General features: G+C 35.1%; 1 protein-coding gene across 3 annotated transcripts in view; it reads left to right on the forward strand.

Moving 5' to 3' along the window:
- Positions 1-12,825, forward strand: part of LOC127700523 (mitochondrial import receptor subunit TOM40 homolog 1-like) — a 68,968-nt gene that overhangs the window by 30,771 nt on the left and 25,372 nt on the right. For all 3 annotated transcript variants that reach the window (XM_052204047.1, XM_052204049.1, XM_052204048.1), the window contains one exon: positions 8,813-8,914. In XM_052204047.1, the coding sequence (XP_052060007.1) occupies positions 8,813-8,914 (102 nt within the window). The remainder of the gene's footprint in view (positions 1-8,812; positions 8,915-12,825) is intronic.

The raw sequence follows: 12,825 nt of genomic DNA on the forward strand, positions 1-12,825 counted from the left end.
TATACTTTTAATGTTTTATTTAACTATGCATCACTGCTACGTGTATTTACAATACATATTTTGAAACACATATTCTTTTGATATTTCTTCGTAATGGTTTCAGTTATTTTGTAAATGTTTTGTAGCATGACGGTTGCAAGTTTTGGTTTATTATTTGTTGGTGTTTAACGCATCCTTGGCTATATTATGGCAGCCAATTTTGATTGATTGAATGCCAGAAGAAAACCATCGACTTTCGGCAGTTTTAGTCAATTGAGATTGAGCGCACATGTCACGAACTTGGTCCGAGTTAACAACCTCAGTGTTGAAATGCTTGTCATCACCTGTCAATGGACTACTGAGACCACTAGTCCACTGAGGCCCGGGTTGCTATGGATACTATAACAGCTTAGTTGGAAAAGGATGGACGAAAGATACCAGAGGGACAGCCAAACTCATAAATCCAGAACAAACTGACAACGCCATGGCCAAAAATAAAAAGACAAATGGACAAATAATAGTACAGATGACACAACATAATTAACTAACGACTAAGCAACACGAACCCCACCAAAAACTGGGGGTGATCTAGATGGCCATGCCACCATTTGATAAAATTCTTCTATGAAACATAATGTTCTTGTCAAAATTTTTATCATACAAAAAAGCAAACTCAGAAAATGTTTAGGAAATATTACTACCGTTTTCCCTATATGAATATACACAAGAATGTGAAAGCAAAGATCACAAAACAGAACGGAACAAGAAAATAAATAGCGAATTACATTATAAGCATGCTTACAGCAGGAACATTTAACTAACACGTTATAATTTGTATGCATCCGAAGCGCTAATTTGACATTCATAAATGCCAAAAATACAGAATAAAATCTAACTGTGACTAAGACAAAAAGAACGCTAGTAATATGGACGTTCCTTTGCCTAAGGCTTTGTCGAAAGTGAGTAGGAAATAAAAACACTTGACCCCTTTTTCAATTTCAGTATTATTAGTCTTTAAACCAACGTAAAAAAAAGAATGTGTTAAAGGTTAACTACTTACTCTTTTATTTAAAAGTGCTGTTGGTTATGAAATGTTAAATTACAACATCACCCCGTATAACCCCGATACAAATGAATCCGGACGTTGACGCGTTAGAAGCAATAATCAGGACAACATTTGGGATGACAACAATTTTGAATGACTTTCTATAACTTATTTGAGTATATATCAATGTGTACATGCACATGGTAGTTTATCTAATCAATTATATAGCTGTTGCAAGTTTCAGATTTTGTATAGAACGTTTGATGAAACTGCTAGATGCAAAACGCACATACATGGTGCAATGTTCTACGTTTTATGAGGTAAACAATGATGAATATCTTTTCTTACATAAACTTTTTCGTAGCAATACTTTAAGCAATAATAAATAGCTACACGTTAAATTACTACGTGCCTTCAAATGTTCTCTAGAACTCAGAATAAATACGATATCATACTAAATAAGTGTTCTCTTACTTTACCGTTCGTTTCACTAAATGTGTCGTGTTCGTTGTTCTCTTACACATATTCACTGTACAATTCGTTGACAAAAACCGTCATCAATCCCTTTCTTTTTAATGTATTCGAGATGTCGAATGGCATCGGCGACCCTTTCTCTGTGTTTTATTGTAAATTTTTATCTGTAAACTTTGTCGAAATAGTAGACCATAAAATTATCAGTCAGCCAAAGCCAAAATTGAAATGTTTTAACCAGCGCACATCTGACGGCAACTTTTATATTGAAGACTAGGACTTTCAACGTTATTCCAGATGAAATAAAGTTTTAAAAAATATATTACAGCCAATAAAATTTCAATACCTCTTACTTTTTACACAATTTGAGGCTCTTTTAAATGCAGATGTTGGTCTAATTTAACCTAAACGGAACCGGCCAGGGAGGCTTGTTGAACATTGTTTGCGAAATGAATTAGATGACAAACTGTACAAATCAGTTGCAATTGGCCTAGCTCAAAATATCGGTACGAGGCACAAACACATCTAACATAAATACAATACGCATAAAGTACCGAAATAAGAGATGCCTATTACAACTCAAAGATAAGTCATGTTCTTCAAGACTCAAGTATCAATCAGTATTTATCCAACGGATTAAGAGTAAAGTCGTCATAGAAAGCATGAACTTGTGCAATGCCAAAATATAAGCAAATAGTATCGAGAGGATGTACGATCTCATGAGTTCTCATAAGTGTGCATGTATAGTAATATGTATTTAGTTATGTTTTGATTTTTCAAACACAAATTCAATGTTAGTACCAATAAAACAATATTTAAAGATTTTACTACTATTAAATTGATAAGTTTTCCTTTAAGAATAATTTTATTCTAAGGGTCAAATAGTTTACATGGATCGAGTATAAATTTACGGGCTATTTAAACAGCATCACCGTAAAAATTAGGATATGGTATCTCGTTTTAAATAAGAATTCGACAGGTTCAGCCAAACTTTCTAACCAAATCTTTTTTTATCTATGAAAGAATAAAGTAAAGTCTATTGTCATACTTTTTACACCACTGTCTCAGTTCAAGCAGATGATTGACTTGCAAACATGTTTAATCCATCCGCATTGTGTACTGGTGACCCCAAAGGGTGATTGGGGAATATAAATTTGGTAATTTTGGTCTTCTTCTGACCGGTGGTAAGACCCTCGCCGAAGTGAGGCGCCCTTTTAGCTGTGCGGGATGTACAAGTACGCAGGCACGTCCAGTCAGAATGGGGATGTTAGATCCGATGCCTCGTGTAGAGAGAGTGCCTCGCTCTGTGCACTTTAAGAACCCTTGCAACAAATATATGAGGGGTCCGTAGGTGGCCTGTTGCAAGGCAAAATGTTTGTCCTTATCCAAGATACCTTCATTTTATCTAGTGGCAGTCCAAACTTCCCCGACGTAATTCTGGACGACCTCTATTACTGTCACTACCTATTGCATGTATTGTTAATTTGTGCTCATACTGAACATGCATGGAATATTTGCAAGTGAGCGTTAACCAACCAACACTCAACCATTACGTACCGGTGTCATTGACAAAGGGTGGTCCAGAAATTTTTCAGGGCAGTGTCACCAATACGAACTTTCAAAAGTTTCATTTATTATTGGTAATTATAAAGACATGAACCTAGCAACAAATGTCTTGGGTTAGGTAGATGATTGATGTTTCATCCAACCGTATCATGTACCGATGACCCAAATGGTGACGATGGAATATACATATGGTCACTTTGGTCTTCTTCCGACCGGCAGTAAAACCCACGCCGAAGTGGGGTGTTCGTTTGGCTGTGTTGAGTGTCTAAGTTAGCAGCCACGTCCGGTCAGATTTGGGACTACACTCCGATGCCTCGAGTAGAGAGTGCCATGCCCTCTGCACGTCTAAAACCACTGCAACAATTCTTTGAGGGGTCCATAGGTGGCATTTTTTATTTTCAAATGCCAGTCTTAATCCACCTATATCCCCCACCACCACCACCATCTCATCCCGATCAAGACTTTTTGTGTTTATAATGCTTGTAGTTGCTGACTTTGGTAACATTGAATTTGTCTTTCACGACAAATACAACAACACTTTATATTCGAATGATAGTTCACTCGAACTAAAGAAGTCCGGCTAACAAAAATCAAGAAACACTGAGTTTGTCAGGGTTCGAGAACAAGGTCCATAACAATGCTAAGTCTATCAAGAGTCGTTAGTTCTTCAGATTGATGCTCATTTGTGGTTTTTCATGAAGATAAAGCCTAGTCACACTGTCACGTTTCGGCTATCCCGTTTTTCTACGTTTTCAAAACGTTGCAAAACGGCTATATGCGTAGCTATGTGTGGATTGATACGTGATCGGTCCCGTTTGTATTGGTCTGCACAATACAAACGTGACTAAAACTATAAACGTAGTAGGAACGTAGAAAAGCGCAGTAAAACGTAGAAGGAACGTAGAAATACGTATTAGAAACGTACCTGATACGTACTAAAACGTATTTGATTCTAATCACTAGGTGTTATTACGTTTTAGAACGTATCTGCCACGTTTCATTAGGTTTTTGTACGGTATATTACGCTTCATGTTACGCAATACTAGGTTTCGTTACGGTTTTTCTAGGCATATTTACGTGTCGATGTGTATTACTACGCATGTTTACCTTCTTCTACGTATAATCAAACCACGTTTTATCCATATTTTCCGCCATTTGCTAAAATATTTTGTCAGTCTAAGAGCAAGATGGACAGACAATGGATGGAATTGACAAATTATGAATTCTTGTTAGACACATACATTTTGCAATTGAGAATGTTGTTAAACAGGTGCAGACATAGACAAATGGATCGCAGAGTGCGCACGATATGGGTAAGGGATTGGATAGGTAGAAGATCTCAATTTGGTGTTTATGCACAGCTGTTGGATGAATTGAGATGTGAAGACATTGTTTCTTTCAAAATCGTTTTGAGAGTTGATCCGACCATGTTTCAGAAAATTGTTAATAGATTAACACCAAGGCTACAAAAGAAAGATACGTGGTACCGAAAGTCATTGCCAGTTGGTCTTTAAGTAGCAATAACCCTTCGACATCTCGCTACAGGAGACAGTTATCATTCACTTATGTATTTATTTAGGGTGCCGCACAACACGATATCCAATCTTGTAGTACAAGTCTGTGAAAGAATTATTTCCGAGTATGCTGAAGATGTTATCAACACACCTACGGAAGAAGCTGAATGGCGAGCCATTTCGAAAGAATTTAGTGATATGTGGCAGTTTCATCTTGTGCTAGGTGCACTAGATGGGAAACACGTTGCTATCAAATGTCCGGCTGGTGGTTGGTCTAAATACTATAATTATAAAGGATTCCATTATATAGTTCTAATGGGCTTGGTAGACGCTAACTATAAATTCAAATGGGTTAACGTTGGCGCACCAGGCGATTGCTCTGATGCACAAATTTGGAACCAGTCAGACTTAAAAAATCATATAATTGATGAGAATATTCACATACTACAAGCAGAGCCTCTTCCGAATGATGACAAAGACATTCCGTACTTCATCGTTGCGATCTAAAGAATTATTAAACGATCAAAGCTATATATATTGATCTAAACAATACAATAACACACTCTATCTCATAACAAGAAAACAAGAAATGCCGGAAGTACAATCAATTTTTATGAAGATCAAGCATAATCTTTCATATACAATTACTTTTAACTGAAAAATATTTACAAATGTAAGTGTGATGGGTGGATGGGTGGACGGACGGACCAAAACATTATAATACGTCCTAATGTGTAGATATAAACTAATACAAAGAGGTAAATGGTTACTGACCTACTATCATCGTCTTCTTGACTTTCCTCTTCGTCCTCATGTTCACTAGGAGAATCATATGTTCCGTATTTTGCCTTGAGTTTCTCTTTCAGCTGAAATATACAGACATAATCTGAACACATATGTATTCGTACAGAGTACAGAGAGATAGAGTCAAACGTTTTGAAATGAAAGAGCTGTAAAATGAATTTCGTACAATCAGAACATTTGGTATTATTTAGAAAAAGAAAGGGTACGGGAAAATCAACAAAGGAAACAACAATAAAAGGTCAAAGAAGTGAACTGAAATATTAAGTAATAGGAAAATGTAATGCACACGTTTACTCCTCCTCTGGTTTCTACTCTGGCAATATGGGGACCCAAGAAGCCAAATTTCTCTTTAATCCATTTGTCTCTTGGTGTATCTTCTTTTCTACCAGAACCAGATTTATTTCCTTCTCGTGTCAGTCTTCCGAGCTGAGTTCTCATTGACTCAACCCATATCCTGAGACTTGTCCTATCCTCTACCCCTAGCTCATTCTCTTTTGCTTGCCATCGTGTATTCTTGAGAGCTGTATCTTTGTACTGATAATGAGCTGAAAGAGAAGAAAAAATTCGGTCACATTAATTTTTTAACTAATTTTTTAACGGACTAACTTTGCGGCCTCTACCACGCCATCCACGACCCCTTCCTCTGCCTCTGGTCCTCATCAGAACGGTATGGTTTGAAACACACTAAAAAGATAAATCAAATACCGGTAGGAGGAAAATTGGAATTAAAACAACAATGTGCAACATAAAACATTTCAAAAGAGCAATTAACATAAAAGGAAAAGCATTGACAAGGTTCCCACGATGGCTTTGAAATTTTTTCATGATTCATGTATCCCCTCAACAAAAATGTTATCTGAAAAAAAAACCAAAAACACAAAAATCTTGCTTTTGGAGTACAAAAAAATCAAAATTTTTAGACCATAAAAGAGGGGCCTGATATGGGGGGGGGGGGGGGGTCTCATCACGATTCACGAGTTTATTTTTTTGTCAATCACGATTCACAGAAAATAAATTTCCATGATCACGGATCACAAAAATAATAATAAAAAATAAATCTGTAGAAAAACGGATCACGATAGCGAAAATGCGCCGATCACGAAGAACGAAAATTACCCATCAGGCCCCTCATAAAATAGAAACAAAATAATCTAATTGAAATGACAGATGTATTAATATTAATAAAGTGTACTTCTGTTGAAGTCTCTTGATTTTCTGGAGTTGCTTTGCTCCCTCTCTGCATCTCTGTCTTTTCTGTTTTTTATTAGTTAATGACGCCGTTTCATAGGTCAATGATCACAGCATAGTGACACGTGATACTGCGTAGAATAAACGTGCAAAACCGTAGGAAAACGTGCGAAAACGTACTTCAACCGTAATGTACTGAATTAGAAACGTACTGAACCCTTGTAATACGTAGTGAAACGTAGTAAAACGTAGTTTATACGTAATGAAACGTATAGAAACCTAGTAGAACGTGCCCCGTGTATTTATCGAAAACCTAACAAACCGTAACAAAACGTAACAATACGTAGAAGAACGTACCAAAACGTGGCATAAACCTAGTAAAATGTACGGACCGTTAAAAAATGACAAAAAATTACAAAAAATTACATGAAACGTAGCATTTCTAAACGTACTAAAACCTAGCTGTCGAAACGTGACAGTGTGACTGGGGCTTTAAGAGGGTAAAACACATAAGAAGTCAAAATTTGAATGAAATTCATATGGGTGGGTATAGATTTTAAGATGTTTATAATAATCAGAACGAATTACAAATCAATTGGATTTTGGCATCACAGTAGCAAAACTGTAATGTTCGGGGAAATTAAGCATAACGTTTATATCTTAAAGATAAAAAAAAACATAATTGAAGAAAGCAAACCAGTTAATATTGAGAATTATTTCTCCATTTGTACATCTCCACAACAAAGGAACCAAATTACTAATTTACGATGGCAATTAGTTACATGTTCATTGTATAAACATGTCATTGAGCCTTAATGTAAATATATTGTATTTGTATTGAATGACCCTATTGAATCCGCCTCTGAGATTCCGGCCAAGAGCCTATAATTCAATGGTCGTCTTTGATTGCTGTCTACCATGTTTTGCATGTTTTCATTTCTTGCTAGTATAGATTAGATCTCTTGTTTTTATCTTTTTTAATTAGCTCACGTTTGTTCATCCTATACGGTCCTATACGGTATGGGGTTGCTCATTGTTGAATGTCGTACGGTAAACGTTTTAAAAAATGATATCATATTGGCAGTCGGACGCGTCTATAGATCCGTATGATCAGCCAGTGCTATTTGCATTTGTCGAGCAATTGTATTTTCCTACCAATTTACACTTTCATATAGATAATGAAACTTCTTACATGTACAAAATACCTCCAAGAATATTTCAACAATACAACGGATATAACATAGATATAAGAAGATGTGGTATGAGTGCCAATGAGACAACTCTCCATCCAAGTCACAATTTGTAAAAGTAAACCATTATAGGTCCAAGTACGGCCTTCAACACGGAGCCTTGGCTCACACCGAACAGCAAGCTATAAAGGGCCCCAAAAATGACTAGTGTAAAACCATTCAAACAGGAAAACCAACGATCTAATCTATATAAAAACGAGAAAAGAGAAACACTTATGAACCACATCAAAAAACGACAACCACTGAACATCAGGTTCCTATTCATATTGCTTTATATAAAAATAAGAAGATGTGGTGTGCTTGCCAATGACACAATTATCCACCAAGTTATGCATGTTATGGTGATAAATTATTTTTTTAAACATGTATATTGGTTAAAAACATATGAAAGCATACTTTAATACATGCAAAATTCATTTGACCAATACAATATTGTCGCAATGAATCGTACAGTATAAAAAGTGTAATGATAACAAACCGTACACGATCTTAATTAGTTTGTTAATTTTAAACAAGGGTATTTTCAAAAATGTATGTTTTAAAAAATATGAGGCACAAGAAACTGAAAATTTTGATTAAATAAAAACATCAAGCATGCTTTTATCAGTGGCATGGTCGTGCGTTTTTTATTGTTTGCCTATAAAAATATCACATATTTGAAAAACCTTGCAGCAAGTAAGAGTAGTACGGCAAAGAATATTTTGGAGCAAAATATCCGAAGAATAAATATTGGACTTTCTTTAAAAGTGTAAATTCTCCACAGTCTGAACTCAGTGTTACAGTGTGTTCGATTCGAACGCGTCAAACTCCGGATTCATTTGTATCGGGGTTATACGGGGTGAACATGTGTTCGATATTTTCGAGAAAAAAATTATCAGTATTTTTTTTTTAATTTTACCTAACGTTAAACTCGTTTCTTATCTATTTTGTTTTGTTTTAAACAATTAAATTGTTATTGTACTTTAAAATAACTTTTGCTTTGGGTTTTTTTACAGATGTATCCAGTGGTTTCAGGCGATATTGATGGTAACGGTAACCTTAATGCAACCTTGATTTATGGATTGACCCAAAAGTTAAGGTCAAAGCTTATAACACAGGTATTTGCAATGAGAATAACATTTATAAATTTAATGCGTCGGAAGCGCTTTCCGGGATTTAATTTACAAAGGAATGTATATACCCACAATTTTCTACACCCAAGGATATTAAGTTACTTGAAGAGCTTGTTAAGTTACTTGAAGAGCTTGTTAAAATACTTGAAGAGCTATTTGAACACAAAGAATTGCATAAACCTTCGAAGGTCAAGTTAAACTGGGAGAATTGGAACCTTTGTTTAGTTTACACATGTGAATATGATAATATTTCAATCAAGGCTAGAACATTCACATATCTTCATCAGCCAGAGTTAAGTGGAAAATACATGTCTGTTCAAAACGTAAAGACTCTTTAAAATACACGCATAAACATCTATAGACTTTTGCGATATTGAAAATTCAAAATCTATCGGAAACACTGTTTGATTGCCAGAATTCAGACATCGGAATAAAGGGGTTTGTATAATTTAGGCATGTAGGAGCTGGGGCATTGAAGAGGCAAAACTGACTAATTTCTAGAGTAATAGACTATAGAAAAAGGTTTTTCTTTTAAACATATTGCAATGCCCCCCCCCCCCCCTTCCCCCCAGAAACACACACACACACTTACTCTTTTCAGTCTAATCCTACGCAATTTCAAGACTTCACAAACAATCTACTGCTCGAAAATATATATGACTTGCACTTTTTATTTTAATAAAATGTTATTTTGTTAGCTATGTCTTTAATATGCACTGAACTGGGACAATTTATATGTTTCGTCTTTTTTGTCTATTTTGACTAACTAACTTTTGCAAAAATTCATATATACCTATAAAAATTGGCGGAAGATACCATTTAGGCATTTTTGCGCCTGTCCTATGTCAGGAGCCTCTGGCCTTTGTTATTCTTGTATGTTTTATTTTTATTTTAGTTCATTTATATGTTTGTGTTTGGTGTGACGTCCGTTTTCATTGAGCTGGTGCACATTTTGTTTGGGGGCCAGCTCGGGCTGGCCTCCGGTGCGGGATTTTCTCGCTGTGTTCGAGACCCATTGGTGGCCTTCGGCTGTTTTCTGCTCTTTGATCGGGTTGTTGTCTCTTTGACACATTCCCCATTTCCATTCTCAATTGTATTAAAAAGACGAAAGGAAGCAGATAACGCCAAACGAAAGACGCAGAATAGAAAAACAAGTCCACAAAACACTACATTGAAAAACGAAAGACTGACAAATATGAACCCCACAATGTTGCACAAAAAAACTGGGGGTAATCTCATATTCCCGAAATGATAAGCATATCCTTCTCTACTCTATCTATTCTTTAAAATGGTAACATCATAGAGAACTAAACTTTACATTTTAATACTCGATATTGATCTTGATATATATAGTATAGATACATCTCTATTTATTAAGGCCGTGTGCATATTGCTTGAGTGCATGGTTTGTGAGAATTCATATTAAAGATAGATTTGACTTTCATATCAAAGAGGATGTGCCAATGTTACCGTAATTTATTTAACAATACGGCCATTTTAAACGAAATGTTAATCTTAAGTTAATGTAACAGCTTCACGGCTCTATGTTTGCAGTTTGAGAATCTTACAATAGTATGGCTAATTATATAGCCCAAAACCGCAAGTTTGACAAAAATTGGTAAATTATGAGTATTTATCCAAAAATGTATTAGAAAGATATTCATAATCAAAACAAAAATTATGTTGGAACTAATGTTGTAAATTGTCAGTTATATGTTATTTCATTTTGATTAGGGACGTCCTGCGATGTTTTTATAAAAACATTTAAGATGTATATTTCTGCATCAAACTGACTTCAAAATAGAAAGCCAAATTCCAATTAGATTTCATGGAAACATGATTAAAATTGTTGAAAAAAAGTATACAATTTCCAGTTGGACTTGACAACTTTAAGATTTTTACTCCGTGAGTGAAACAAATACAATCATGTATACAGGGGAAATTTGTCATACCACTTTCCTTTAGTCTTATTTCAATTTTCCATGAGTAATGACAGAACATAATGTTGACAGACTTTGACATAAAATTTTAGCTCAATTACAGAATGAATCGGTATCCTGAAACCACCACTGGTGACATGTATAACTAATGAAGTATAATTTGTGAAACACAAAATTTAACTAATCCTTACAAGCATTTAACAAATACCAAGGAAAGGGACAACATTTTATTTTTGATTAAAGCGTTTACTTAAAATAATTTTTCATAGTCTCGTTATCAAACAATTCTTCTATAAAATGATATGATATAGCCAAGGAAAGCAAAAAGATACCAAAGGGAAGTTCAAACTCACAAGTCGAAATTAAACTGACAACGCCATGACAAAATACAAATAAAAAGGACGAAAGGACAAACAACAGTATACAAAACACAACATAGAAAACTAAAGACTGTGCAAAAGAAACCCACCAAAAACTAGGGGAGGTGTCAGGTGCTCCGGAAGAGTAAGCCAATCCTGCTCCACATGTGGTACCCGTCTAGTTGATCATGTGAGTATAAACCTGGTGATAATTCCAATTCTGTAGGTCACATTCGAGGAAACAGGACGGGATGTGGTTACGACAATTGGAACATATTCGTCGTCATCTGTGAAACAGATATTCCGTTATGGTCAACCAACTCGCGATGGCGTCCGTTAGATTTTCGAATTGGTGATTTCAACTCCACCACTTGGAACTCTTGGTTTAATAGCTTGCTAGGGAGCAGCAACCCTGTATCAAGGAAATCATGATAGGAAATGCAAGCTTTGGAATATCGTATCAATAAGAATACACATATTCCATATGCAGGCGTTGCTGGAATGTTGTTACATAGAAATGGAAAGTTCACAGTTTGGAAGCTGTGTATTGGACACGGTGTTTTGAATATAATTAAAAGATACTACTAAATATTATAAGTATTGGTTTGCCCACTTTTAATTATGCCAATTATCTATTAGTAAAGAAAACAAAAAAGACAAAAGGTTTAATGAACATACAATTGTATAGTCTGTTCCAACTTAGGTATATAGTTTATTAGTGTTTTCTATAAATTCAGGTATTTTTTATTTTGTAATTTTATTTTCATTTGTATTGAAAAATAAAAAAATCAAATATTTTTTCTCTCAATAATTTAATATCAATTCAATCGATTCATTTAACATACATGTACAACTAATGACTAAACAATGACATTCAGTTATAAAAGTGTCTTAATAATTCATTAGTTTCTGAATGATTTTCATGATATAAATACACCAATACAAGTTCTCTTTTATTGCAAACATAATTTATATAATATATGAATCAAGTTTATAAATGCATTGCATAAGGAAATAAATAAAGCACTATGGTAAAATAAGTAATATGGGGCACTATATGAATAATGATGGGAAATACAATATTTTATATATATTCACAAAGTCACAAAACATTATAATTATATTCACAAAGTCACACATTACAATATTTCACTAAGTTGTTCAGTTCAAATGGAGGAGATGGGATGCTGCGTCAGAGCACGCTGATGAGTCCTTGTTGGTATCTGTCTTTCAGTAGTTGGAGTCTGGTGTCTATTACTCTGTATCTTCGTCTTTTTGGTAGGCGGGCTCCTCCTGTTGCATACTGGATAATATTACATTCTGTTAGTACCTGGTAACTCAATGATCTCGTAGGTGTTGGGGTGGGCATGTTGGAGTCTCTTCTTAATTTTGTTGTGCCATCCTTCAAGGTGATTGGTGGTGCGTGGTCCTTCTGTGTGGTAATGGTTTTATAGAAAGCGGTATACTTCAACCCATAACTCTGTCACGTAATCAGTAAATGATGTTGTAGCGGGTATGTTGTCAGCTTCAACAATGTCTTCTAAAGTTGTAAGCCAAACATCCTCAACAAGGTGGGGTAGAACAAGAAGTAATACTG

This window comes from Mytilus californianus, unplaced genomic scaffold (genome assembly GCF_021869535.1).
Source record: "Mytilus californianus isolate M0D057914Y unplaced genomic scaffold, xbMytCali1.0.p SCAF_5, whole genome shotgun sequence".
Classification (NCBI taxonomy): Eukaryota; Metazoa; Mollusca; class Bivalvia; order Mytilida; family Mytilidae; genus Mytilus; species Mytilus californianus.